The sequence below is a fragment of the Alligator sinensis genome, unplaced genomic scaffold (genome assembly GCF_000455745.1).
Source record: "Alligator sinensis unplaced genomic scaffold, ASM45574v1 scaffold114_1, whole genome shotgun sequence".
Taxonomy (NCBI): domain Eukaryota; kingdom Metazoa; phylum Chordata; order Crocodylia; family Alligatoridae; genus Alligator; species Alligator sinensis.
Window position 1 is genome coordinate 519,204 of NW_005842525.1, and position 13,292 is coordinate 532,495.

A 13,292-nucleotide genomic window follows, 5' to 3' on the forward strand; every position below is an offset into this window, starting at 1 on the left:
CATCCCTCTGGAATTGCCCGTTCACACTATGGAATGTTAGCAGAGCGATTCTTTGGCTACTGCTGCCCTCTTACTCCTTTACTGTTTATTCAAAGGTCTCCTTCTAGCTCTTGTCTCCCATATGCTCTTGAACTCAAAATGCTAACCAAACCAAGGTTGGGGAAGATCTTGGCATTTGTACCTCTTCCCCATCTATCCCACCAGTTCCACTGAATGTAAGCTTTTCTATAAACTTTACTTGGCCTAAAGCAGCTGGTACTCTAAACTGTAATGTCAAATTGAGTCATTCTCACATTGAGTCCCATCCCTGTTTTCTTTCAAGATCATGTCCCAGTCTGAGATATGTGTATTGTTATCAAACATTCCTAAGCAAAATGCCTCATTAAGATAGACTGCGGATTGAAATAGAAAACTGAACACTGAAGTTCATAAAACTACTTTAAGAACACTTTAATGTAGTGTATAAATTTTCTTATAGCTAGTGAAGACAGCTTTGGAAAGTTAAATGATAGGAAGCCTTTAAAAGACAGACATCAAAACATCTAGAAATACCAAGTGAACTTCAGACTGTAAGTTCATCTCTGGAACTATTTCTTATGGAGGCCCAGGAAAGGTGGAAGGACTGGAATTCCTAGACCAAACCATTTGTGATGGCAAACAAAGTTAACACACTTCCAACAGAGAAATACCAGCCATTTCTACAAATCCCATAAATCATGAATGGCTGCTCTAATCTAACTCCAACTTTATAAAACAATTCTGTTCTGGCAAGAGTTCAGTTATTCTTAAAATATTCACTCATAAAGAGACTTTTTTGTGGAACTTGTTATATAAGGCAGCAAAGAGGGAACAGGAGCAGGTCATAATCAGACATTCCTTAAGCCCTTAACTATTAGGTCACTACAGAGACTATTCAGTGCCCTGAACCTCCTTGGCTTTAAGACCAAGACCAACTTCTGAGGACTAGGCAAGAGATGTCAGTGAAGTACCCAAGAGCATAATATTGCTGTGGTGAAACTCAAAACAGTCTACAGTTTCATATCTTCAAAATGTTTTATTAACAGAATTGCAGGATTTCTGGATCTGTGAATCCATGGCCATTTGCTATCCATGAAGTACCCTTGGCCTTATTCATACAGATAGCTGAACTACATTAGGGAAAAAAAGAAAAAGAAAAACCATAAAACATGTGGCCCAGAGCGTAGATATAGCATTAGATTACTATTACATAATAAATATATTTGCACTATTGCATAAGGCAACAGGGATAGGTTCAGATCAATTATTTAACTGAACAGTTTGTATAGTACACACAGGTGCATCTACATGTGCATTAATGTGCTTTAGTTAATGCGCATTAAATCTAGTACATCCAAGCTCCTATACACATACAGGAAGGCTGCTTCAACACACTGTAATTACAGAGCATTGAGTCTGCTGGAGCATGGTAATTACTGTGCTCCAGCAGGCTCCAATGCCACGTGTATCAGTGTCCCTGCGCTGAAAAAATGGTGGCAAAGGCACTTTAACTAAAGCCCATTCGATGATCTTTAATTAAAGTGCCCCCACTGCTATTTTTCAATGTGGGGACACTGATACATGTGACACTTCGGGCACTTTAATTAGTGTGGCTCCAACAGCCACACAAATTAAAGTGCCTCCTCCACTCCCGGGGCACGTCTGTAAATGCCCTCCATTGTGACATACTAGGAAAATGCACATTAGCCTGTCTTAATGTACATTAACTAAAGAGCACAGGGCACCTATACAAGAGTGCAGAGGCTGCTTCGACATAATGGAACTCCAGCGCATTGGATCAGACTCGCTCCAGCAGTCTTATGCATCTTGTGTATCAGAGCCCCATGCTTAAAAATGGCAGTGGGGGCACTTGAACTAAAGCTCGTTGAATGAGCTGTAGTTCAAGTGCCCTCACCATCTTTTTTAAGTGCGGCAACACTAATACACAAGACTAATGGCGCTTTAATTAGAGCAGCTCTCAGAGCCACTCTAAAGTGCTCCCCTACCCCACCCCTGGAGCACATGTAAAAGTGCCCACAGTTTTTAAGTGAGGTTTAATGTACATTAGTCTACTTTAATGCGCATTAACTAAAGAGCACAGGGCATTTACACACAAGCAGGGAGGCTGCTCCAATGTGCTGTAAATCCAGCATGTTGGAGTAGACTTGATTGAGTCTGCTGGAGTGTGGAAATTAACATACTCCTGCAGCATCCAGCATCATGTGTATCAGTGTCCCAGCACTGAAAAATGGTGGCAGGGCACTTTGAACTAAAGCTTGTCGAATGAGCTTTAATTCAAAGTGCCTCACCGCCTGTTTTCAGCATGGGGACGCTGATGCACATGATGCTTGGGCGCTTTTAATTTGCACAGCACACTAATTAAAGTGCCCTCTCCCTGCCAACCCCACCTCCCAGAGCACATCTATAAATGCCCAGTTTTTTAATTCTACCACTTACTGGCAAGAGAGGCTCAGAGTTGAACAAAGATTAGAAATGAATGGGGAGAAAGCTAGCTTCCTCCAAGAGCATAGGGATTTTGCCCTATTTTGTTTGTGCATACAGAATTCATTGTTAAAGAATGGATGCCTTCCATATGTACTATAATACACTTTTAAACAATAAAAGTTTTTGTGGGTTGAATGCAGGAAATGTAGTTTTAGAACTGTAGGGGATATGACATAGTACAATAATAAAATACATTACAAAATAAACCACTTGGAAATTAAATGAAAACTGTTTTAAACTTATGCAAGTAAAGATTAATCTCCTGTAAACTCTCCAAAAGGTAAAATAATTATTACAACAAATTCATCACTGATGTAAACAGGTACAAATCCTTGGGCCCCAGTGGAGCGTGTGGCACTAGTTGCATATGTGAGCATCTTTGGCCAATTATTGTTAATAGTGTCAAGGACTACTAGCCACAGGGAAGATATATGACCACACAGATTCAACATCTGTAGCTCATTAGAGTTGAACAGTGCTGTTTCAAGGATTAAATCCCCTAAATCACGGATTAAGACAGGCTGACAGGGTCCCAATAGATCATCAGAACTGCAGTGCATGTCTGCTTCATTAGGTGAGAGAAGAACTGTATCTCTGCTTCACTACATCTCTGTTCCATTAAAATTCAGAATTCATGTAACAAATTCACCATGCATTTAATTGAACACAATAGGACAGATTCTGATTTCTTCACATGATTTTATTCTGTAGGAATTTTGCTCCATACATTTAAGCATTTCAGGATTGTTTTTAAATGTTTGTGAAGAGGCATGATATGTTATGTTATTATGGTTGCATTTTGCTGCTAACGATAACTTAGGGTACCTGTACATGAGCATGGAGGCTGCTCTAATGTGCTATAATTATGATTAATTGAGTCTGCTGGAGCGTGACAATTACCATGTTCCAGCAGGCTCCTGCATCTTATGTATCAGCCTCCTCACACTTAAAAATGGTGGCATTGATCTAAAACTCCTTGAACAAGCTTTACTTCAATACCCCTGCCACTATTTTTAACCGTGGGGATGCTGATATGCAAGGTGTGGCAGTGCTTAAATTAGAGTGGCTTTCAGAGCCGCTCTAATTAAAGTGCCACACCTCACCACCGGAGCACGTGTAAAAGTGCCTTTACGTGTAAAAGTGGCTCTTGGACTCAAGTAGCTATTCAGCATCTGATTATTTCAGGAATGGTATCGGTCCATCTTAGAAACTCCTCAAATGATTATAATCACCAGTAATTGGGCTGCTAAAATGTCTGAAAGATAAAGACTTGAAGTTTTAGCCTTTTTTATGCTAATAAAATGGCTTTGGCTATGAAGGGAATGGTTGAAACTCTACCTGAAATACGGAACTCCAGACTCATTAGAACTCACTGATCCATTACTGCTAGTGAAGAAATAGAAGCAAAAGGAAAGTATCCCTGATGATATTAATACAAGATAGTTGCTCAAACATGACAAATAGTGAGTAACTGTAAGACTTAAAGGGAAAATGTGCTCCTCTAATTCATGAAAAAAAACCCCTTGTAGACTTGTAGACTTGGGGAGATGTGGACACACCGGAGGGCAGGGAACAGCTGCAAGCAGATCTGGACAGGTTGGACAAGTGGGCAGAAAACAACAGAATGCAGTTCAACAAGGAGAAATGCAAAGTGCTGCACCTAGGGAGGAAAAATGTCCAGCACACCTACAGCCTAGGGAATGACCTGCTGGGTGGCACGGAAGTGGAAAGGGATCTTGGAGTCCTAGTGGACTCCCAGATGAACATGCGTCGGCAGTGTGACGAAGCCATCAGAAAAGCCAATGGCACTTTATCGTGCATCAGCAGATGCATGACGAATAAGTCCAAGGAGGTGATACTTCCCCTCTATCGGGCGCTGGTCAGACCGCAGTTGGAGTACTGCGTGCAATTCTGGGCGCCGCACTTCAAGAGGGATGCGGATAACCTGGAGAGGGTCCAGAGAAGGGCCACTCGTCTGGTTAAGGGCCTGCAGACCAAGCCTTACGAGGAGAGACTAGAGAAACTGGATCTATTCAGCCTCCACAAGAGAAGGTTGAGAAGCGACCTTGTGGCTGCCTATAAGTTCATCACGGGGGCACAGAAGGGAATTGGTGAGTATTTATTCACCAAGGCGCCCCCGGGGGTTACAAGAAATAATGGCCACAAGCTAGCAGAGAGAAGATTTAGATTGGACATTAGGAAGAACTTCTTCACAGTTAGAGTGGCCAGGGTCTGGAACGGGCTCCCAAGGGAGGTGGTGCTCTCCCCTACCCTGGGGGTCTTCAAGAGGAGGTTAGATGAGTATCTAACTGGGGTCATCTAGACCCAGCACTCTTTACTGCTTATGCAGGGGGTCGGACTCGATGATCTATTGAGGTCCCTTCCAACCCTAACATCTATGAATCTATGAATATCATGTACCCTTTACTAAAGAGATCACCCAAGAATGGAGAAGCAAGTAGGATAAGAAAGCGTCTCCCGCTCTTTTTTTTTTTTTTTTTAAGATAAGCAAAATAAAGTGAAAAAGAAGTTTAATCATCCCAAATTCTGGTTGAAAATGGAAGATTGATAGCCCGACTTCCCAATGACACTTGAAATTCTTGGGAGGATTTACAAACTACACGTATGAAACACAAAAAGCATTCTGAACAGAGCAGAGCATGTCTAGTACATAACCAGGGAATGTATAGCAAGGCAGTGAATGTATGAAAGTGGTCTAAGAAGGATTCAGGGGACTTGAAAGATTACCAGCTGAACACACATCTGCCAGTCTCAATTCTATTTCCATTAGCCTATATTCTTTGACCACAACATTTAAACTGAGATGGCTGTAACTAGCATGCTACGTACAGCTTTGTTAACAGCCCTCTCTCATGCTCTGACTTTGTCCTGATTGTGGTATCCCAGACATTTAAGTGGGTCCAGCATGGGGTTAGGAGACTCCCACCATACCTCACCATAAATCTTCTCCAGATAATGCCCAAGGTACAGCTCGCTCTTCAGAATCCTCTTGTCTTTCCTTCTGAGGGGAAGAGAGTGTACCAAAAGGGGACGTCAGTCTGAAAAGACTTCTTAATTTCCTCTCTGCTACAGGCACAAGGGCCAGCAGTGAAATTCCAGCTTCTTGGCCTTTAACTGCAAGGAACAAACTGGCAGTTTCAGCATCCACTCTCTGCCACTGTGTGACCCAGGATACTGGGCAAGATGGACCTATGGTCTGACTCAGAAAATGGCAATTCTTATATTCTTATGACAAACGAAACACTTGTACAAATTCCTATGTTGATTTCAAACTCCCAGTCCTAGTAACTGAATTATGTCTACCAGGTGCTGTAAGGAAGGTGAGCAAACCCTATGAAGCATCTGCCAATTTGACTTCAAATGGAGCTGTACTTTCCTGACCTCTAAACAAGCAATTAGTCCTATCCACAACATCCAAAAAAAATGGGTCCTATGCTACAACTAAACTCAGGGAGGTTGGTTGAGGCAGCTAAAGGGAGAAAGCTTTAAATTATTTTGGGGAGGGAAACAGAAGCGAGGGACCATTTCCTTTCAGCTGGCCAGTACAAGACTGTGAGCTTCTGGATGAGAAGGGCCCTGCTCCTTCATTTCCAGAAAAAGCCTCCCTCCTTTCTCTAGGTCTTTCACTATCCAATCAAGATTCCCATCTGGTGAGAAAAATGGCTGGCATTTATTTTAAATTACCTAAATTTCAGGCTTGTCATGTCTCATATCATAATTTAAACTTTAGTTAAACACTATACAAATCAGAAAATTGCAACTATAGACAGCACAGTTTTCACATTATGAGTCATGTCTTCAAGCCCTACCACCTTTTAATAACTGGTTATTTCATTTGTTCTTTTTCCTAGTTCTCTACAGGCATCCGATTTTCTGTTCAACATTTTGAAAACGCAGATTTCAGCATCAAGTTTGAACTACAAGTCAAAAGGTTAGACATTTTACCAGAAGCATACAAATTAAAACTCTCTAAGTATAGGTGTATGTAAACTAGTGCTTATAAGGTTTATTGTAAGTTGACAAGGACTGGTTATTCTATAGCACCTACTTTGCGGCTGTCTTCTGGATTTCTAAAATCAGACCAGACAACCTCATTTCTTTTTAGTTAAATCAACTCCAAGAATAGTTTGTGTCCCATCAGAATTTAATTTAACTAGTTCTGGTTAGTGGTTTTTATTGGTTTCCTCATATTTTACAGAATTCAGATTTGATTCTTCATATCAGATTTGTTTAATTGAAGGCTGTAGTCCAGGTTGTGGAAACACCCAGAAGTAGGAGACAAAAAATGCATGCTTCTTTCTAACACACCAATCTAAGTAAATAGGAAGTCAACAGAGCAGATTAAAACAAAACGAAGAAAATATTTGTCCTGTAAATGGACTTTTTAAAACCTTTTTTTTTTTTCAGATGAGTTTTCTAAAACTTTTTGATTAGAAAAGTAAAAATCTGCTTCTAGTGTGATCCCTGGGAATGAAAGAATGTTTTCTGTTTCTCTACTAGCCATACCCACAAGGGTCATGATCATGTGTATATGATGGAGGTCCATCTGTTACTGTTTACTAGGTAGTGCTACTAGACTTATTGGTGCAATGGTGGCAGCACATGCCATGTTTTTGTAGTGGCTGACAGTGCTCTTACTTCATCATGCTTATCAAGTCACTGCTCAGAGTTCTCAATGGGGTCTCTCCCTGCTCCACTCTCAGTGGCTTGATGGCCAACACATGGCCTTTAACAAACACCTTGATCATATTAACTACCATAAATAACACAGACACTTAAAATGTGTGAGATATTATTTTTAAATGTCATTTTTCAAAGAAAAGGTGCAAAGCCAGTCATGAATACTGGGAAAGGGTGGAAAGGCACATGCAGGGCTTGATCTTCCTCAGCAGGTTTCAGTCCTCCCCCAGGGTTCTGGCATGGAGTGTAGGAACAGTTTTAATTTGATGATGATGATCCTAGCGCCCAACTTGTAGAAAGTATGAAGAGAATGTGATGAACAAATGTGTTTCCTTGCAGTCTTGATCACATTCCCCTCCCACTTACCCAGCACCTCATACTGTTGTACGATCCCTATAAGGAGAGAGATTCAGCAGCATCTTAACCTACACCCCTTTCCCAGCAGGGTTAGCTTCAATGAGAGTACTCAACCATATGTTACATATGTGGTCAGCATAAGACAAAGGAGTGACTCAAGCTATTATTATACTAAAAATGTAATAAGAACGAGGTGTTTCTTGTACAGCACATATAATTAAAGATATTCAGGAATTTAGAGAGTCGTTTGCTAAAGAAGACTAACAGAAATTCATAAGACACACATGATCCAAAGCTGTAAGCACTCTAACTTAATTAATAACAATAAATAAGATTCCAGGCATATAACATAAATCCTCATTGTACATATGTGGGGATTCTCTTTTCATATGATTATACTGGATAGAGTTTCTAAGTCTTTATGGGCAGGGAAGGTTTCTAAATTCTTTATATGTAGCAAGGTAGGGTTATAGGAAGAATTTGGTGGAAAGTGGCTACTTCAAAACAGACATGAATTCTCAGGGAATTGAAAGATTATATTCCAAATAATGAATGTGATGTGTGCACGTACAGGAGAAGAAAACGTAGAGATTATGGCTTGAAATTTAAAATGTCCAGCACTGTACTTGGAGATTGTTTTTTGTGTTTCTGTAACAGAAGTAGGAAAGTTTATGTATGTTCTAAATTTAAGTCTACTTCATGAAAAATAAGGAAACAGGAAACCATATTGAACCTAGAGGAAATAATCAAGTATGGAAAGAAGTGTAAACAGAAAGCATGTTTGACTTTGTGAATGTCAGCATGTTATACAGAGGAAGCTTCCATTAATTTCCTCCAAAACCGTATGTAAACAATAAATATTTCTACATACCAGTATTCAGAATCATAGCTCACCCAGAGCAAACAGGGAAGTTTTTCTTGCAGGAGATAACCAGTGATGCCTGTCACGTCTGGTTCTTTTTTTGAGAGAGAGAAGGATTTCTCAGGTGATACCTTTTATTGGACGAAATATGTAGGTTGAATAGACTTAGGCGAGTTTTCAAATGCAAGACATTCTTTATCAGGTCTGACCAGAATGAGGCTGGCACAGCATCATAAAAACCAGTAGTGGGTGGGGGTTAGAGAAATCCCCAGGGGTAGCTGATATGCAATTAGCAGAAGAAAAGAACTTGATTCCTGGGAGAACAAAGTCTGTCAAAAGGGCGGAGTTTCATTCTCACTTTTCATGTTTGGAAGAAGTTTAGAAGTTGAGTAAAATATAATATGCCGTAACACCAATATCAATGTTCAGTCCTTGGTTCTTACTGTTCAGCCAGTTTATAATTCTTTGTTCCCAAGTTTACCTTTTACAGGCTTTGGGTAGATTCCCTTTGAGCATGAGGATAGTGAGGTCAGAGAGGGAGTGGTTGGTTGTCCTGTGAGGAATATGCTCCTAATGGTGCGTGTGTGTGTCTGTCCTTTGTATTTTTTCTGTGAGAATCCATTCTGGTGCATAGTTGCTGTTTGGTTTCACCCACATAGCTTCCATGAGGAATTTTATTAGGAACATTTTCTGTACAGAGGTGTGTGGTGTATATAAGTATATAGACCCCTTTACTTAAAACATTAGTGAGTAGATGCAATATCATGAGATGAAACATGACTCTAGAAAAATTTGAGTGCCCCAAATATTTATAACCAGTACTGATACTGTATGATTGGTCTGACTGAACTCTGTGAAGGTACTGCCTTATTAAGAATTGGAATACGTCTTATCCTAACAAATTATTGTTATAATCAGCTTTTTATTGAAAAACAAATTTCAAGCTTTAATTCTAGTTTCCTACCAGCTTTCCACAGCTGCAAAGGAATGACAGTGGAGGACTAAATCCAAACTTAAGCTGATATTTTGAAGGGAAAATGCCTATATTTACAAATAAATATAAGCTGAACAGAGAACAGTTCACCTCCACCCTTTTTATAACCACCCTTTAAGTATTTGAAGATTGTTATCAAATTCCTCCTCAGCCATCTTTTCTCCAGACCAATTTATGAGCATGATATCAGTGATTCTTTGCCCTTTCCTAAAGTTGAATTGTTCTTGTATGAATAAGGCTTCAACCAATTTACAGGCGAGAGTAAACCTCGAGGGGAGTGTAGCTCTTCATCCAAACACTTGTGATTTCTAAATTATATAAAAATTCATGTAGAGAGTTACTGTTGAAGTGAACCTGATTTGCTTCATTTATTATAAAAATGTCAGAAATCCTAAGTATATATTGTAAACTTGATTAGCTGGATGCTAAAATTATATTTTACATGTTGTAGTTCTGTTGAGAAAAACACTGCTTTAAGATGATTGAAAATGCATATTTTAAAGCATATTGTTATTCATTTTTATTTATGTACACCTTGTTTCTTGCAATATTTTTGTAGTTTCTTAAAATTCTGTGTTGTCTGAATTTTCCTAACGTCCCATAAATAGGGACCTACTGAAAATGTGATTTTGTGGATTTCGTGAAATACAAATACAAATAAATTCAAGCTGCCCTAATTTAGGCATTTGGAATGAGTAAAGTCTGGATCAAAGCAGAATTAGCCTATTACTCCTCAATAGTTAGCCACTGAGAATGCCGACCTGTTCAAAATGTTTTTATTTAACTGATGCTACCCAGATGTGATAACAATAAACTAAGACAGTAATAGGATCTCAACTCTACTGGGAAAGGCCTGCTTAGGAACACTCATAAACTCAGCACCATCAGTCCCAGATTAAATAAATCCAAAGTTTCTAAATATTTATATTGAATATGCTTATGTGCTTGAGCCCACAGATGCTTCTCACTTGAAAGATTCTTGACTTCATGAATAGTTCTTCCAAAGTGAAAAGGGCTATTTAGACTAATTAGAGGTTTGTGGCTTTAACAGGACTCTTATTTAGTGATAGAAAAGCTGAAGACCATCTGATCTTAAATTGGGGGATCCATTTTTAATGCTGAGCAAGAACTAAGGAAGGAAAAGATGGAGGAACAAAAACCAGTTCATTTACTGACTTTCTTCCTAAGCAATTGTTTTATTCTTCAGTCACAAATTTAAAACAAAATATACTGGAAGAAGAGACAGTTTTTAGCCTTGTCATGCTTGCATGCATGAAACTGTCCCTTATTTCATTAGGATTCCCACACACGGGCAGATAGCTGGGTCAAGCCAAATAGTTTCTATAGTCTCACAATTTAGCTAAATAAAGATAACAAGTTTTTCAAAGTGAAACCTGGTTTGGTTGTAATATTAACACATTCAATGAAGTCCATTAATATACAGTGCGAGAAGAAATACAAAATAACTTAGACTGAATAGAAAATCAGGATATAAAAATAAAGGTTATACTTTTTTTAGGTTACAGCAGGTTTTTGAGATTATATCTATATATCTACATAGTACATATACCTTATTATTTTACTATAGCTCTGTGTATATCAACACATCTATGCAATCTAGCTACAATCGGGTTTTTTTCTTGGTTCTAAAATCAAAGATATCATATTTCTAGTACTATCCCTACCTGATTAGTATATGGTAGACACTGGGATTAATATAATAACCATGACTTCAGAGTTCAGTTAAATGACTGTTTTTAACCTGTGTGCAAATTTGTTCTAGTTCTAACAAGGTTAATTCCAGCAGCAATTTGGTTAACCTTCAAATTAACATCAGTGCTGTGGCTCAAGTACAGATCAGAGGGTAAGTTTTTTAACTTTTCAATTCCTATTCATAATCAGTATAGACATGTGTTCGTTATTTTATTTATGTTGTGTTATTTAGGGCCCAGTCCACCAAGGTCTTTCAAATACAGAACATTAACTGATTTCAGAGTGGTTACCACAAGTAGCTTTATAGGATGGAAATTATAAAACTGGATCCAGGCAGGTAAAATAAACTGATAGACATCTTTGTTCAAGTAAAGCCTCACCGAATTTCTTGGCACTGTATGTATATGCACAATGTCATAGGATGCCACACAGACCAGCTCTGTCTGCCACACATGGCAAGAGAGGTCAATCTGAGACCCACAGGCCAGATTATAGGGCTCCATGGGCTGGATCCAATCCATGGATCATATGTTTGACACCCTTGAACTAAACAGGTCTTGAGTCTGACCTAGTTTGACAATTCCTGTGTTTTATCTTCTCTCAAATAAAGGGAAAAGAGAAAGGCAGGAAAGCAGAGATGCACAGAGATCAGGCCCTAGGCCTCTGCATTGCTCCTGCCTGCTGGCCCTGCATACTAGGATTGGGCCCTTGGGCACTGTGCTGCTCTTGCCCAGTCCCATATTCCAGGATCATGGCCCCATGCTTCCCTCGCACATTGAGATTGGGACCTAGGGCCCCACACTGCCCTCAGGCACTGAGATTGGGCCGCACATCACTCCCAAGCATCTGAATTGGGCTTGAAGTCCCCTCACCACCCCCACGTGCTGGGACCAGGCTCAGAAGCCTTGCGCCATGCCCCACACACCCCCACATGCAAGGATAGGGCCCTGTATCACCCTGCACATCCAATCCTCTGCACAGGGGCATACTATCCAGCCCACAGGGCTCCCCGTGGGTCTGGAAGTTTGGGAGCAAGATGTGCCACTGCTCCCCCGCTGTCAAATTTTCTGACCTTTGGAGAGTCCAATGGGCTGGATGACCTGACACCCAGACTGGATCTGGACCACGGGCTGGGGGTTAAGCATCCCTGATTTAATAAATGTTGTGCTGTTATTACCATTTATGAACCTAGCACCAAAAATCATTCCAAGTACGCTATATAGGTCATAGAGGGGATGTAAAGACCCTGCTTAAAAAGCATAAAACCTAAGAATATCTATCTCAGAAGTTTCTATAGCATCTTTTACCTCACCTGGAGTACTGTGTCCAATTTTGGCCTCTGCACTTCAAGAAAAATGTGGACAGATTGGAAGGAGTCCAGTAGAGAGCAACAAAAGTAATTAGAGGCCTGGGGAATATGACTGATGAGGAAAGGCTAAAAGAACTAGGACTGTTTAGTCTGAAGAGAAGTCTGTCTGATAACAGTCCTCAAATATCTAAAAAGATTATTACGAAGAGGATAGAGATAGATTTTTCTCTGTGGCTGTAGGGGACAGCAATAGGAGTAATATCTCATAATTGCAGCAGAGAGAATTTATGTTGGAAATTAGAAAGAACTTTCTGCCTATGAGGTTTGTTAAGAATTGGAGCAGGCTACCTAGAAGTTGTGGCATCTCCATCCCTGTACATTTTCAAGAGCAGGTCAGACAGACACTTGACTGGGCTGGTTTAGCCATGGATGATCCTGCCTTAAGCATGGGGCCAGACTAAGTGAACTCTTGAGATCCCTTCTTGCTTTACTTTCCTATGATCCTATGGCTAAGTGCTCCCAGATGAAGAAGATTAAAGGGAGACCAGGTACATTTGAAGGAAAAATGAAGGAGAAACAACAAAACAGTAGTTACTGTTAAATGTGCTTAATTTATAAAAAGAAAAGTTTGTTCTTAATGTAAAGAATTATAATTAATTTTACATAATTTCATGACATTATGAGAGTTAGGAACAAGGATTATTGGGAAGAAAACTAGTATTTGTGAAGAATTTTGGTGGGGGCAAGGACTAAAACAAAAGATTATGGAAAAAGAAGGTAGAGGAGGAGAAATTAGAGGCTGAGGAAGAAGGGAGCAAAGGAGACAAAAGAAA

At 39.8% G+C, this 13,292-nt stretch overlaps 1 protein-coding gene across 1 annotated transcript in view; it reads left to right on the top strand.

The window, feature by feature from the left end:
• The window catches only part of ITGA8 (integrin subunit alpha 8), a 174,471-nt gene that overhangs the window by 96,515 nt on the left and 64,664 nt on the right, over positions 1-13,292 (top strand). The window contains 2 exon segments of the mRNA XM_006031697.3: positions 6,396-6,475; positions 11,221-11,301. Of these exon segments, the coding sequence (XP_006031759.2) occupies positions 6,396-6,475; positions 11,221-11,301 (161 nt within the window).